This window comes from Thecamonas trahens (genome assembly GCF_000142905.1).
Source record: "Thecamonas trahens ATCC 50062 unplaced genomic scaffold supercont1.30, whole genome shotgun sequence".
Classification (NCBI taxonomy): Eukaryota; order Apusomonadida; family Apusomonadidae; genus Thecamonas; species Thecamonas trahens.
Genome location: NW_013657650.1, coordinates 225,058 through 238,020, shown reverse-complemented (window position 1 = coordinate 238,020; position 12,963 = coordinate 225,058). Strand labels below are relative to the sequence as shown.

Here is a 12,963-nt window from a genome sequence, read left to right as displayed (position 1 = left end):
CCCCAACCATGGCCGCAGTGTTCGACCCTGTGGGAGACTCCAAGACATGGCGCGAGGAGAAGGAGCTTGCGCCCGGGACAGAGCTCACGTTCCGCCCGCCGCCGGGCTTTGTGGCCTCGGCCGAGCGGAGCGAGTTTGCAGCCGAGTCTGGCGGCTTCCTCTGGGTCAACGACGAGGAGAAGGCCCGGCAGAAGAAGGTCATCATGGACATGATCAAGCGCATGGCCGGCGGTGTCTTCCGTGGCCAGGTCTCACTCATCTCCATGACTCTCCCCGTCGGCCTCTTTGAGCCGCGTTCGCATCTCGAGCGCATCGTCGACTGCTGGGTCCTTGCCCCGTACTATCTCAACGGCGCCGCAGAGCTCGCCCCGCTGGAGCAGATGAAGCGGGTCATTGCCTTTGCCATTTCGGGTCTCGAGCACAACGCTGGAAAACAGGGCAAGCCGTTTAATCCCATCATCCAGGAGACTTACGAGGCGCACTTTGCCGACGGCACCCAGATCTTCTGTGAGCAGTTCTCGCACCATCCGCCGGTCTCCGGCTACGAGCTGTTCGGGCCGAACAACGCGTATCACATGCACGGCGCCGGCGAGTGGCACGCATCTTTCTCAGGAAACTCAGTCAAGGGTCATCAGACCGGCGCTTCGTCCATCACCTTTAAGAACGGCACCACCATCCGCATCACCTGGCCGCACATCTCCATCCGCGGCCTCATCTACGGCGACCGCATTATCGAGTTTGAGAAGCAGGCCATTTTTGAGGATGTTGCCAACGGTCTCCATGGCGTCGTCTACTTTAACCCGGACGCCTCAGGCCTCCTCGGCTCCATCGGCGGCTGGTTCTCCTCCAAGAAGAAGCTCCCGTCCGACTACGTCTCGGGCGGCATCTACAATGGTCCCGTCTCGCTCGAGGATCCCTCGGCCAACCGCGTTTGTGAGATCTCCGGCACTTGGCTGGGCTGGCTCGACTTTGACGGCGAGCGCTACTGGGACATCCGCAACCCGAATCTCAAGCCCTTCCGCCAGCAGCGGGTCGACTACCCCCTTCCTTCAGACTGCCGCTACCGGCTCGACATTGTCCGCCTCGCCGAGGGCGACATTGACGGCTCCCAGGCCGCCAAGAAGGAGCTCGAGGAGGCCCAGCGCGCAGACGCCAAGCTCCGCAAGCTCGGCGCCAAGGAACGCACCAAGGCAGCCAAGAAGGCTAGGAAGGCATCCAACAAGTGAACAAAAGCACTCGACGAACGCAGGGGTAACTTGATGTCTTTGTTTGATGTGTGGGTAGGGTACCGAGCGCCACAACTCACGAGTTGATAGGCCTCGATGAGCACGGCTCAAACTGATAGCTGCAGTCGACGCCGATGCAGATATCCTCAGCATACTTGGAGTCCCAGTCGCGGAAGAACTTGTCGACCAGGCCGCCGACGACGGCGTCCGACTTGACGTTGAACGACATGCCGCCGGTGGTGAGGAAGTAGTCGGCGAACGAGTTCTGGGTCGAGACCCAGCCGTGCGAGTCGGTGACCAGGTACTTGTTGTGTGCGACGCGGGTGAACGGGATCTGGACCGGCATGGGGAGGTCGGGGATCTTAAAGACGCGGACCGAGACATTCTTGAGCATGGCCAGCGACTGGAGGTACGGGTATGCGTCGCACAGGGTGTGGTTCCACACGCCAAACAGCAGGCGGACCTCGAGGCCCTTGGTGTTGAACGGCGCGGCGCGGAAGGCCGTGTCGAGGGCCGGGAAGTAAAAGTTGTTCTGCTCGTACGCCGTAAACGGACCGTAGTCCATGATCGAAAAGTAGACAAACCGCTCGGCGTCGTTGATGGCCGTCGTGATGGCTGTCAGGTCGAGCTCGCGGCCGGGCGTAGCGAGCTGGAGTGGATCGACCGAGATGAACAGGTCCATGACGTCGCCCTGGATGTCGACGTTGAGCGGCGTGTCGCCGTTGAAGAACGTGTTGTATGCCGCCGGCCACGGGTCCGGCAGCGATGTCGTGTTCTTGGCGCCAAGGTACCAGTACATGTCCCACACCTTGCGCGCGTCACCCACAATGAGCGGCGACTTGGTGAAGACCAGCCCGAGCTCCTTGACCTGCGTCATCGAGTCCCACGCAATGTTAGCCGAGCCGAGGTAAATGTTCTCGTCGTCCGTCATGATGAGCTTGGTGTGCAGGATGCCCGACTTGGCCACCAGCGACCACTTGACCCAGTGGACCTCGGCGAGGCCCATGTTCATCAGGATGTGCGGGTCCGGGGAGTACGGCACCGCCCCGACCTGCTCGTTGAGCGCGAGCTCGATCTTGACGCCGCGCCGCCCGGCAGCAATGAGCGCGTCCAGCACAGCCACTCCCTTGCCACCCTCCCAGTCCAAGTAATTGGTTCCGTTGGCAAAGTCCATGTAGAACGCCCCGATCCGGATCGACGACTTTGCGTTCTGGATGAGCTCCAGCCAGGTCTCGTACGTGTGGTACTCCGAGTACAGATCCACGCCCTCCGGAATGGTCTCCACAATCGCCCATGTCGCAGACCCATCCTCCGAGAAGATCGACTTGCCCGCGCCTGCACACGTGGCCACACCCCATCGCCTGTGAGCTCTCCGCTGCCCACCATCCCCACCGCACGCGCGCACGTGCTACTCGAGGGCCAGGAACATCCAATGGAGGGAACAAGAGCGCCCTCCCCGGCTCACCCAGCCCGCGCCATGGTCAGCTCTGGCGCTCTTCCGCACACCCTGCCCCCACCTTGACATGTCATGCGCGGTCCTCTCTGTCCGCAGGGGGCTACCGCTTCTGCTCCACACTCGTTCGCGACGTTCCCCAGACCCCTGCCGGGAGGAAGGCTGTTCCCCGGCTGCGGTTGGTCACATTGGCGGCCAATCCAACGGCCGGCGAGGTGGGCGACGCAGAGTGCTCCACAAGCGTCCACAGCACACATGGCAGTCACTGGTTTGGGGTAGGAGTACGGGTAAAAGGTGAGGCAACTAGCAAGGGGACTGGTGCGTACACGGGACAGCAGCCGCCGCAAGAAGGACGGCCAGAACCACCGCAGCAGCCGAAATGGCGCGCATTTTGTAGATTCTACCTGCGAATGGGGAAGAGTCGGGTGGGCCGTCGTCAGCACGGATTACTTACAGCCTCCGCCATCGAGTCCCCCTCCCCTTTCCCCTCCCCTCCTCCTCCCCTCCCCCCCCCCCCCCCCCCCCTTTCCCCTCCCCTCCCCCCTCCTCCTCCAGCACACAGTCCACCAATCCGAGCCAATGATCGGGCCGAAACCCATCGCGACCATACACGCTGATTTTGATGGTGCCAACCTCCCAATCCCAAACTTGCACTGCCACGTCGCAATTTGCTTCGTTGGCTTGTGACCCGCCGGTGCCCCCCCCCCCCCCCCGCCCACCCGGCCACCCTGCCGCCACCCGCCACTCAGCGAGCGCTGGCCTCACCCGCACAACCTCCCCCCCACGCCATCCCCACCGACAGCCTTCGCCTCTACACGAGCTACATTCGACTCTCCCTCTGGCCATGGCGCAGGACATGCCTATTGCAAGCCCTGTATGGGACACGCTCTCTGCAGAGGACCACCAGTACGCCTTGCCCCCCTCCCCCCCCTCTGCAACGTGGGGACATTCGCTGCGCTTTGCGCGCCACCAAGCGACCCGCAACCCGCCTCCACTCTGCCCCGCTTCCCATCCCTTCCCTTCCTCGCCTCCTCACCTCCTCCCCTCCCTTGAAGACGCATTCGACGGCTGTATACGGTGCGCGATGCGGCAACACCACCGGTGCAGTCCAACTTTCGGGTGGCAGCTGTCTTTGCCTTTACCGACACCGACGGCCAGCCGCAGCTCCTCGACGGGACCAACAACGAGACGTGCTACATCCATGGCTCCATCTGCGCAGAACGGTCGACGCTCCCGCGCATTCGTCAGATGGGCTACAACTCCATCGATGCCGGCTACATCACCTGCGACGGCAAAGGGTACATCACCCCCGGCATGCTCTGCCGCGAATACATGACAGAGGTCGCCGGCCTCGATCTGCGCCTTGTCCTCGTCTCGGGCGCCACCGTGCCGAGCCCCGAAGGGCCGGTCCCTTGCGAGATCAACATCACCACCGTTGGTGAGCTCTATCCCTTCCCGCCGGTATACCGCTGCATCTCGCGCTACGAGGTTCTCAATGCCGCCGAGGCGCTCTCCGCCGCCGTTGCTCCGTGGTGGGCCGGCTCGCTCTCGGTCGACTCGGACGACTCGGACGACGACGACGGGAGTGACGCTCAGGGCATTGAGGCTCGCCTTGGGTCAGTGGCCGCCGCCTCGGGCGTCGCCACCTCGGATGTCTACCGCATGCTCAAGGCCATCCACGCCGAGACCGCGCGCGACAACCGCGACATCCTGCATCCTATCCGCTACGCCGCCGGCGCGCTCTTTGACGACGGCAGCATAGTCACCGGATGCGAGACGAAGGCGCTCGAGTACGGCGCGACCATCAACCCGGTCATCAAGATTGCCAAGGCGCTCGAAGACGCTCACGACGCCGGCCGCAAGGTCCTCCTCTTGGCTGTCATGGATCAGTACGGCGTCCTGCACGGCCCGTTTGCCGACTCGCGCGCCTTTCTCCACGAGGGCCCGTGGGGCGCCGTTCCGGTTGTTGTCCACAACTCGGAGGGCGACGGCGCGTTGGTTGTCACTGCCGCCTCGGACCTCATCCCCGACTCTCCCCGCATAGAAGAGCTGTTTGCCAACGTCGACGAGGCCCGCGCCAGGGCTGATGCCACCTCGCCAGCCACCTCGCCCGACGGCAAGGTCCACAAGCCCAAGACGAGCCATCGTCCCGGCTCGCGGACCACCACTCTGCACAATATCCTGGCGTAGCCCTTGCATTGAACGGTCTTGATCTTCTAGTCTTCAAGAGCTGCTGCTCTCGCTCGCGGTCTCGCTGGCGCACGACTGACTAGAGCTGCGATGCGAGACGAGATTGAGAACCCGCGACCGCTGCGCGGTCGTCGTGTCGCGGATCGCCTTGCTCTCTGCGCCCGGATCCGAGGAGACGTAGATGATGGCAACTGAGGTCGGAGGCCGCAGCGGCGCCCACGGGTTGTCGTCGGCTCTGTCCTGGACGGCGAGAAGAACGTCGATGGTCTGCGCTGCCGACCACGCTACCATGTGCTGGCGGACCCGAGCGCTCAGCGCACTCTTGGCCGCCATGCCCACGTACGCGTACCAGCCCGGTACCCAGACAGCATCAGGCGCGAGATCCGTCCGCCGCACCAATATCGGCCATACGGCAGATGCAGACTCGGGCTCGAGGCCTTCCCGACACGACAGCGCCTTGGCGAGCGACGACGAGACGTGCACCACCATCATGTACACGCCTTGGCTCTCAGGCGAGACCTGGACGCTATCACGCTTGTGAAGCGGGAGAAGATCAAGCGCGCTTCGGACCATGGTAGGCACATGCTTGGCCTTGACTCGTGACCACGATCCGTCGATCGCCTGTGTCTCGAGGCGAATCTTGCGCACCTTGCCTTCGCGGCGCGGCGGCGCGGGAGCGGCGAGGCGGAACTTTGGCACCGCGGCCAGCCACTGCCTCCCGCGCTCGCCACGGAATCGTGAGCCGGCATTGAATCGGATGCTCGAGTGGCCAAGCAGCGTCTCGAGGCGGACGCTGTTGATTAGCTGGCGGAAGGTCCGCTGGCGGGCGCAAGCAAAGTTGAGAAAGGCGAGCGAGGCCGCAGGCTCGGCGACCGACGACCGCGCTGCCGCCATTCGCTCGACAATGCGTGGGTAGACAGTAGTGTGGCCATAGGTTCGCCATGCTGAGAAGCTCGACGCCGTCGTCGAGCCGCCGCACCACGCCACCGCAAGATCGTCGGTGATGTAGCCGGAGCGGTCGGCGACGTCTGCCCACCACGACCGGATCTCGCTCGGCCGCCACGGGCCGGGAAAGACGGCGTCAAAGACGGCAACCAGTGTGCGGAGCTTGGTCGCGGCCGTGACAAGGACCTCGGCCTGCTCGTTGTCGCCGGCATTGGCACTCCTGGCGCTCGGCACCGCCATCCAAGCCCGCTCTACAGATAGCGAGCTGGGCCACGGCTTGGCCTTGGCCTTGCTCCGCTTGAGCGCTTTCCCCACCGCCTTGCCGGCCTTGCGCAGGGCGGCTGCTAGCGCCGACAGTGACAGCGCGCCCTTGAGTGTGGCTCTCTCTGGCAGCGCTGCCGCGGCGAGGTCGTCAACAAGCTCAGCGGCGACCTTGTCGTCGACGCGAGCTGCGGCCAGCGCGGTCGCCAGCTTCTCGTCGAGCCACTCCCGCCATGCACCAGAGCTGGCGGCATCGAGTGCCACCTGCGGGAAGGCGAGCCACTTGGACGGCGGCCTGCGTGGCACGTAGCGCAGCGGGAGAGCGAGGTCGAAGGATGCCCGTTCGGCTCCGAGCGTGACGGTCACCGCCACCCAGAGCCTGCCGGTCGATGCAGGCAGCGTGAGCGTGGCCAGCGATAGCGCCGACGCCGACGCCGATGCCGAGCCGCGGACGGCCACCGAGCCGTGATGTTTGGATGATGACGAGGACGAGGACGAGGACGAGGACGAGGACGAGGACGAGGATGAGGATGAGGAAGGGGACGACGCCGAGGCGGAGTGGTGCGATCGGTGGCGAGCCTTGGTGTGGCGAGGTCTTGACTTGGATCTCGACTTGGATCTGGAGAGAGCAGCTGAGCGACGCGACTTTGCTTTTACCTTGGTCTGCGAGCGCGACCGCCAGAGTCTCGGCATGAGAGGGAGGGAGGGAAAGAGAGAGCAGTGTTGCTCGTGGGCGCAAGCGCCAATGTGAGCGCCCGTGCTCAGCTGTCATCGGCATTGTCTCCGTCGCCTTGGTCGTCTCTGTCGTCGGCATCGTCCGTATGGCCAGCTGCATTGTTGTCACCACTGGCATTGGCATCAGAAGAGGCAGCAGCGGCGTGGGCGGGGGCACTGGCGATGGCCGCCTCGATGGCGCCAACCCAGGCGGCGGCGGCGGCGGGATCGCTCTTGGCACGCATCTCGTAGAGGCGGCCCGGGATGCGGATAGTAAAACCACCAGAGCTAGACGACGACAGAGCGACGTCGATGGACTCGGGGGCGTCGGGCCCGTAGAGGGCGATGGAGCCGCGTGGGGCGGCGATGTCTGACTTTGCCCAGGACAGCACGCCATCCTGGAGGCGGAAGTAGCGCTTCTTCCACAGGGCGATGGGAGTCATGAGGATGCCCTCGCCACGCTTCTCCAGCATGCCTGCCACGGCGCCGGACGGCTCCTGGCAAAAGGTGGCGCCGAGAGCAGGCTTGTCAAGGCTGTCGGCCGGCGAGTAGCCGATCGACGACGACGAGACCGAGAGCTCGCTGGCGGGCTGGCCTGCGGACGATTCTGCGGCCGAGCGCGGGGTCGATGCACCCGACTGCGGCGTGTCGCGGTACTTGAGGACGACGTCGTCGTCGAGGGCGTCGGCCAGAAAGTCGAGCCAGGCCAGCTTGGTCGCCTCGTCTTTCGCGTCGACGTGGATGGGCGAGTCGCCCCCGGCGTGGATAGTAAAGACGTGATCGCGGGCCTTGGCGACATCGGCAGCGACGCACAGGGCAACCTTGGTCACGTCCGACAGCACTAGCGTCTCATGCGGTGGTGCTGATGCGTCCTTGGCCAGATGCAGGGTGTCGGCAGCTGTGTCGACCACCAGCCAGGTCTTGGACCACGTCGCCCGCCCGAGCGCACCCATTGTCCGCACATGAAGGAAGCCCGTGAGCGTGGTCTTGGCCTCGCCAGTCAGCGACTCCCACCCGTCGTCCGCCATCCACCTTGTGCACACGTCGTGTGTCCCCGTCTCTGCCACGGCTGCCTGCTCGACTCGTCGTCGCGTGTCATGTGGGAGTGACCGACCGAACGCACGTGTTGAGCCGATCGATCCCGATCTGGGACGGTGGCTTCATCAGTGCGGGAGAAGAGGAGGGGTGTATATGCATGTAATAGAGTTGGTGATGGCGTAGTATGGGGCGTGAGGCTATCGCGGGATGCGGACGGATGTGGGAGCTCGCCGACCTGCTGAGTGGGGAGAACGTAGCCAGGGCGAGCGGCTCGGTCGGGAGCAGCCATGCGGCGATAGATGGGGATCGGTCATGGCTGCCATGGCTCGCATCACCATCAAGTACCCAGATCCGGTCCACTTACCGTTCCAGCAATCGTGCCTGCCCTTCCGGCTGGCAGCCGGGTGGGGCGGCGGCAGCGGCGGTTCTGAGTTCAAACGTTCGACACACGGCAAGGCGGCCGGCGGAGACCACGTGGTGGTTGCCCAGCAGATGGGTATGGACAGAGGGCAATGGCCATGAGATTTGAGCCCAAGCCTCCCAGAGCGGACTAGTTGGGAACATAGCTAACACGTCGGCTTGGTTGCAAGCTCTGAGCTTACCTCTATATAGCCGTCGCGAGCTCGATGTCAACCCGCGCGTGCCATCAAGTAGAGTGGCGCAAAGCGACCCGGGGGAGGGTTGGACCTTTACTGGGCTGCTTCAAGTGGGATCATACACAGATAACATGATCAAGGTAATGCCAAGCATGTGCACATGCCCAGCTACAAGGAGATGTCATTGCTGTAGCCATCGGGGGCCAAACGAGGAAGTGAGGGAGTGTTGACGACAAGGTCGGCTGATGGCGACAGCACGAGTCGGTCACAGCACCTTGACCGTTGCTGCGGTGGCAGGGCGGAGGGGGGCAAGGTCGCGAGAAGAAAACTTGGGGCACCACTCATCTCCCTTCATCATGGCGTCTGAGAACACCTTCCTCTTCACCTCCGAGTCTGTCGGCGAGGGCCATCCGGGTACGCATCCGTCTCCAGCCGGTGGTGTGTGGGCTTTGTGTGGCGGGGGATGGCGAGGCCTGGCCATTGTGGCGACTGTCTGATCCATCCACACCGCCACTCTCTCGCCCACCTTGCACCTCCACGTGCGATGGCACCAGTGCTGCCCATCGCGAGCAACCAGGGCCACGACACACCACAGACACCAGAGATACCACATGTACCCCTGCCAACATGCCTTGTTCCCTGCTCCCCACCAGCAAGGCTGCGAATGATCCTCCCGTGGGTGTGGAGCAAGAAACAGGGTGGTGGTGGGGGATATTTGGCTTTGTTGGGGCGAGCGAGGGGAGGCTTCATTTTTTTGCGCAATATTTTTAGCGATGCATAGCTCGACCTTTTTTTACACTCTCCTCTTGTGTGTGTGACTCACTGCCTCTGGTTTGTGGCTTGTGTGATGCGGGTTGAACAGACAAGATCTGCGATCAGGTTTCGGACGCTGTGCTCGACGCGTGCCTGGCTGACGACCCGACGTCGATGGTGGCGTGCGAGACGCTCTCCAAGACCGGCCTCATCATGGTTGCCGGTGAGATTACGACCAAGTCGAAGGTCGACTACCAGAAGGTGATCCGCGACACTGTCCGCCGCATCGGTTACGACCACTCGGACAAGGGCTTTGACGCCACGACGTGCAACGTTCTTGTTGCCATCGAGGAGCAGTCGCCCGACATTGCGCAGGGTGTGCACGTCAACCGTGCGCCCGAGGACATCGGCGCCGGTGACCAGGGCATCATGTTCGGGTACGCCACGGACGAGACGCCCGAGCTCATGCCGCTGACGCTTGTGCTCTCGCACAAGATTGTGGCCAAGATGTCCGAGCTCCGCAACAACGGCACGCTCGCGTGGCTCCGCCCCGACTGCAAGTCGCAGGTTACTGTCGAGTACAAGGACGTCGACGGCGCGATGGTGCCGCAGCGCGTGCACACTGTCGTCATCTCGACGCAGCACTCTGAGGACGTGTCCAACGATGAGATCCGCGAGCGCCTCACCGAGGACGTGATCAAGGCTGTTGTCCCGGCCGAGTTCCTCGACGACAACACCATCTACCACCTGCAGCCGTCTGGCCGCTTTGTCATCGGTGGCCCGATGGGTGACGCCGGCCTCACCGGCCGCAAGATCATCGTCGACACGTACGGTGGCTGGGGTGCCCACGGCGGTGGCGCCTTCTCGGGCAAGGACCCGTCCAAGGTCGACCGCTCGGCTGCGTACGCTGCTCGCTGGGTTGCCAAGTCGCTTGTGGCTGCCGGCCTTGTCAAGCGCTGCCTCATCCAGGTTTCGTACGCCATCGGTGTGGTCCAGCCGCTCTCGCTGCACATCGAGACCTACGGCACGGCCACCAAGTCGAACGAGGAGCTCATCGAGATCATCAACAACAACTTCGACCTCCGCCCGGGCTGCATCATCCGCGACCTCGAGCTCACTCGCCCGCGCTTCTCCAAGACTGCCGCCTTTGGCCACTTTGGCCGGACCGACGACCCCGACTTTACTTGGGAGATCCCGCGCGAGCTCAAGTTCTAACTGTCTTACCGTGTGTATGATGATTAATACGTTCGCAGCGCCGCACGTGTCCGTCCCGATCACCAGCCGTGGCCGTCCTTCAATCCATCAATCCTTGCCCGTGGCCCGGTGCAAGGGGAGGGAGGCGGGTCAAGGAACGGGGGCAGGGGGAGCAGGGGCAGGGGACGGGGGGGGGGGGGGGGGTGAAAGCTCAACACACTCTTCTGACAGACCTTGTTGGTAGGCATGAGCAAGCGCGAGCTGGAGGTTGCGGGCGAGTCGAGGCGGGCGAGCAAAGCTGCGCGGGTGGCAGGCGGCGAGGACGGCGAGGGCGAGTACCTCTACCACGAGCTCTTTGAGCGGATGCAAGCGACGTTTCCCGAGGACATGGCCGGCCTACTGGCGCCGGGAACGGCGGAGGCGCGGCGGGAGGAGCTGGTGGAGATGCTTGATCTAGGTTGGATTGAGCGGTTTGCGTGGGCAGTGCCGACCAAGGCCGCCATCGACGTAGTGACCGGGCTGGTCGGCCTCGCCGGCGCATCGCGGGTGGTGGAGATCGGCGCCGGTAACGGGTACTGGGCGTCGCTCATTGCGGCGCGTGGCGTTGAGGTCGCGGCGTACGACGTGGCGCGCGAGGACGACGATGATGACGAGGGCGAGCGCAAGGTGTGGTACAAGGTCCAGGGCGTGGCGTCGCAGGACGAGATGATGGTGGCGCTGGAGGCGGAGGACAATGCGGTGCTCATGCTGTGCTACCCGGACGACGGCGAGGATGCCGACGACGGCGAGATCAACGCCGAGAGTGCCATGTCTGTCTCTGCGCTGCAGGCGTTCCGTGGCGAGTACGTGGTGCATGTGGGCGAGCTGATGGCGGACGGACGCGGGGTGACCCGGCCGGGCCCGTGGGGCCGGACCACGCACCCCGAGTTCCAGATCATGCTCGCGGAGCACTTCCACCAGGTCCTTGCGCTCGAGCTTCCGTCATGGCCGACGTCGAACGACGTGCTGAGCGTGTGGAAGCGGTCGGCCGAGGTCGAGCTCGATGACGCCGAGTTTGTGTACGTGCCGGCGGAGGAGCGACTGCCGTCGACGCGGGCGGCGCCGGCGTTTGCGCACTTGCTGTGACGAAGGAGCGAGTTCATTGCATGCGGAGTTCATTGTGACGGAGGAAGGGGAAGAGCAGATCGATGGGAGGCGGGAGAAAGAGCTCGAACGAGTACAGGCGGGTCGGCGAAAGCCTTACTTGTAGACCTTGCCCTCGACGACGTCGCCCTTGGCCTCGAACGAGGCGCCGTCCCAAGCGAGGTAGTCCTCGATCTTGGTCTTGTGCTCGTCGTTGGAGACATCGAGCGGGGTAAAGGTGTAGTGGTTAAAGTCGCCGTTGTCGAGCATGTGCTGCGGGAGCTCCTTGCCGCGGACGAGCCAGACGCCCGAGATCTCGAGGTTGCCGTCCGAGCCAGTGATGAGCATGGAGGCAAAGCCGTGGTCGTGGAGGTTCGGCAGGCGCTGCATGAAGCGGCCGACAATGTTGGAGGCCTTGAAGGCAAGGGTCAGGTCCGAGTTGTACTTGTACTCGCAGAACCAGAACGAGTAGCCGTCGTTGTCAAAGTTGGACCAGAGGTAGGGGATGGCGTCGGCGCGGGCGTCCTTGTTCGAGTACTCGCGCTTAAAGGCGGCGAGGTCGAACGAGGACGGCGGGAGCGAGGCAAAGGCGTCCTCCTGCTTGCCCTTGGCGGCGGCCTTGGACGCCTCCTTGGCCTTCTTCATCTTGTTGGCGTCGTACTGGGCCATCTTCTCGCAGAGGGTGGTCTCGCCGGCGGCGGCGACAAACTCGGGCTGCGTCACGACGGCGGTGAACCAGCGGTTGGTGTGCTCAAACGGAGCACGGAACTGCGGCTCGAGGACCATCTTGTAGAGGTCGAGGAGGGTGCAGGCGACGATGATGTCGGCGAGCGAGACGGCATTGCCGACGAGGTAAGTGCGCGACTCGAGGTGAGCGTTGAGAACGCCGAGGACCTTCTTGATGTCGCCCTTAGCCTGCTTGGTACCGGCCTTGGAGTACGGGAGGTAGCCGAGGAGCGGGTAGAGCCAGGCAGCGCGCGGCATGTCGATCTCGTTGGCGGCGTACTGGATCCACGAGTCAATGAGCGACGACTCGTAGACAGTGGCGCCGAGCAGCTGCTCGGCGGCCGAACCGGCGCGGGCGACGTAAGCCGCGATGGCCGACGACTCGAAGATGCCACCCTCGGGCGTCTTGAGTGTCGGGACCTTACCGAGCGGGTTGAGGGCGAGGAACTCGTCGGTCTTGTTGTCGACGCCAAAGGCAAGTCAGCCGGAACCTCGACCTCCACGCCACCGTACTGCGCAGCCACGAGAGCCTTGAATGCGCGCGAGTTGTTCGGGTACGTGTACAGAGTCTGCATGCGCATATGTGTGTGGGCGGGTGAGGATGGGCGGGGCGAGAGGGGGGCGGTGGCGCAGAAAAAGGATGAAATTGTGGAGGATCCCGGGGAAGGGGGGGGGGGGGGGGTAGTGGGAAGGCGGTGGGTGGGGAAGAGGGGGCGAAGGGTGGAGGGGAGGAGAAGGACGGGGC

At 64.0% G+C, this 12,963-nt stretch overlaps 6 protein-coding genes across 6 annotated transcripts; 3 read left to right on the top strand and 3 right to left on the bottom strand.

The window, feature by feature from the left end:
• Positions 1–1,248: 1,248 nt before the first annotated feature.
• On the bottom strand, positions 1,249–3,101 carry AMSG_06702 (phospholipase D Z). The gene is made up of 2 exons (XM_013901303.1): positions 3,006–3,101; positions 1,249–2,561 (listed from the first exon to the last, which is right to left on the bottom strand). The coding sequence occupies exons 1-2, from the start codon at positions 3,067–3,069 to the stop codon at positions 1,303–1,305; spliced, it is 1,323 nt and encodes a 440-aa protein (XP_013756757.1). The 5' UTR covers positions 3,070–3,101; the 3' UTR covers positions 1,249–1,302.
• Positions 3,102–3,507: 406 nt separating this feature from the next.
• Positions 3,508–4,885, top strand: AMSG_06701 (uncharacterized protein). Its single transcript, XM_013901302.1, has 2 exons — positions 3,508–3,585; positions 3,735–4,885. Exons 1-2 carry the CDS (start codon positions 3,524–3,526, stop codon positions 4,867–4,869), a joined length of 1,197 nt encoding a protein of 398 aa, XP_013756756.1. The 5' UTR covers positions 3,508–3,523; the 3' UTR covers positions 4,870–4,885.
• AMSG_12008 (uncharacterized protein) lies at positions 4,787–7,817 on the bottom strand (the record flags this gene model as incomplete). The annotated part of the gene is made up of 3 exons (XM_013901376.1): positions 4,787–6,422; positions 6,448–6,694; positions 6,996–7,817. The coding sequence occupies 3 exons, from the start codon at positions 7,815–7,817 to the stop codon at positions 4,903–4,905; spliced, it is 2,589 nt and encodes an 862-aa protein (XP_013756830.1). The 3' UTR covers positions 4,787–4,902.
• Positions 7,818–8,769: 952 nt separating this feature from the next.
• AMSG_06698 (S-adenosylmethionine synthase) lies at positions 8,770–10,436 on the top strand. Its single transcript, XM_013901301.1, has 2 exons — positions 8,770–8,837; positions 9,286–10,436. Exons 1-2 carry the CDS (start codon positions 8,780–8,782, stop codon positions 10,389–10,391), a joined length of 1,164 nt encoding a protein of 387 aa, XP_013756755.1. The 5' UTR covers positions 8,770–8,779; the 3' UTR covers positions 10,392–10,436.
• Positions 10,437–10,616: 180 nt separating this feature from the next.
• On the top strand, positions 10,617–11,495 carry AMSG_06697 (uncharacterized protein; the record flags this gene model as incomplete). The annotated part of the gene is made up of 1 exon (XM_013901300.1): positions 10,617–11,495. One exon carries the CDS (start codon positions 10,617–10,619, stop codon positions 11,493–11,495), a length of 879 nt encoding a protein of 292 aa, XP_013756754.1.
• A 78-nt stretch (positions 11,496–11,573) lies between these two features.
• AMSG_06696 (glutathione S-transferase domain-containing protein) lies at positions 11,574–12,799 on the bottom strand (the record flags this gene model as incomplete). Its single annotated transcript, XM_013901299.1, has 2 exons — positions 11,574–12,674; positions 12,710–12,799. The coding sequence occupies 2 exons, from the start codon at positions 12,797–12,799 to the stop codon at positions 11,610–11,612; spliced, it is 1,155 nt and encodes a 384-aa protein (XP_013756753.1). The 3' UTR covers positions 11,574–11,609.
• Between the last annotated feature and the right edge of the window lie 164 nt (positions 12,800–12,963).

Excerpts from the sequence above, each read along its gene's own strand:
- AMSG_06702 (XM_013901303.1), bottom strand. The coding sequence starts at position 3,069 with ATGCGCGCCATTTCGGCTGCTGCGGTGGTTCTGGCCGTCCTTCTTGCG. Across the intron at positions 2,562-3,005 it reads TGCGGCGGCTGCTGTCCCGT|GCGCGGGCAAGTCGATCTTC; the intron begins GTACGCACCAGT and ends CCACGTGTGCAG.
- AMSG_06701 (XM_013901302.1), top strand. The coding sequence starts at position 3,524 with ATGGCGCAGGACATGCCTATTGCAAGCCCTGTATGGGACACGCTCTCT. Across the intron at positions 3,586-3,734 it reads CTCTCTGCAGAGGACCACCA|ACGCATTCGACGGCTGTATA; the intron begins GTACGCCTTGCC and ends CCTCCCTTGAAG.
- AMSG_06698 (XM_013901301.1), top strand. The coding sequence starts at position 8,780 with ATGGCGTCTGAGAACACCTTCCTCTTCACCTCCGAGTCTGTCGGCGAG. Across the intron at positions 8,838-9,285 it reads TGTCGGCGAGGGCCATCCGG|ACAAGATCTGCGATCAGGTT; the intron begins GTACGCATCCGT and ends CGGGTTGAACAG.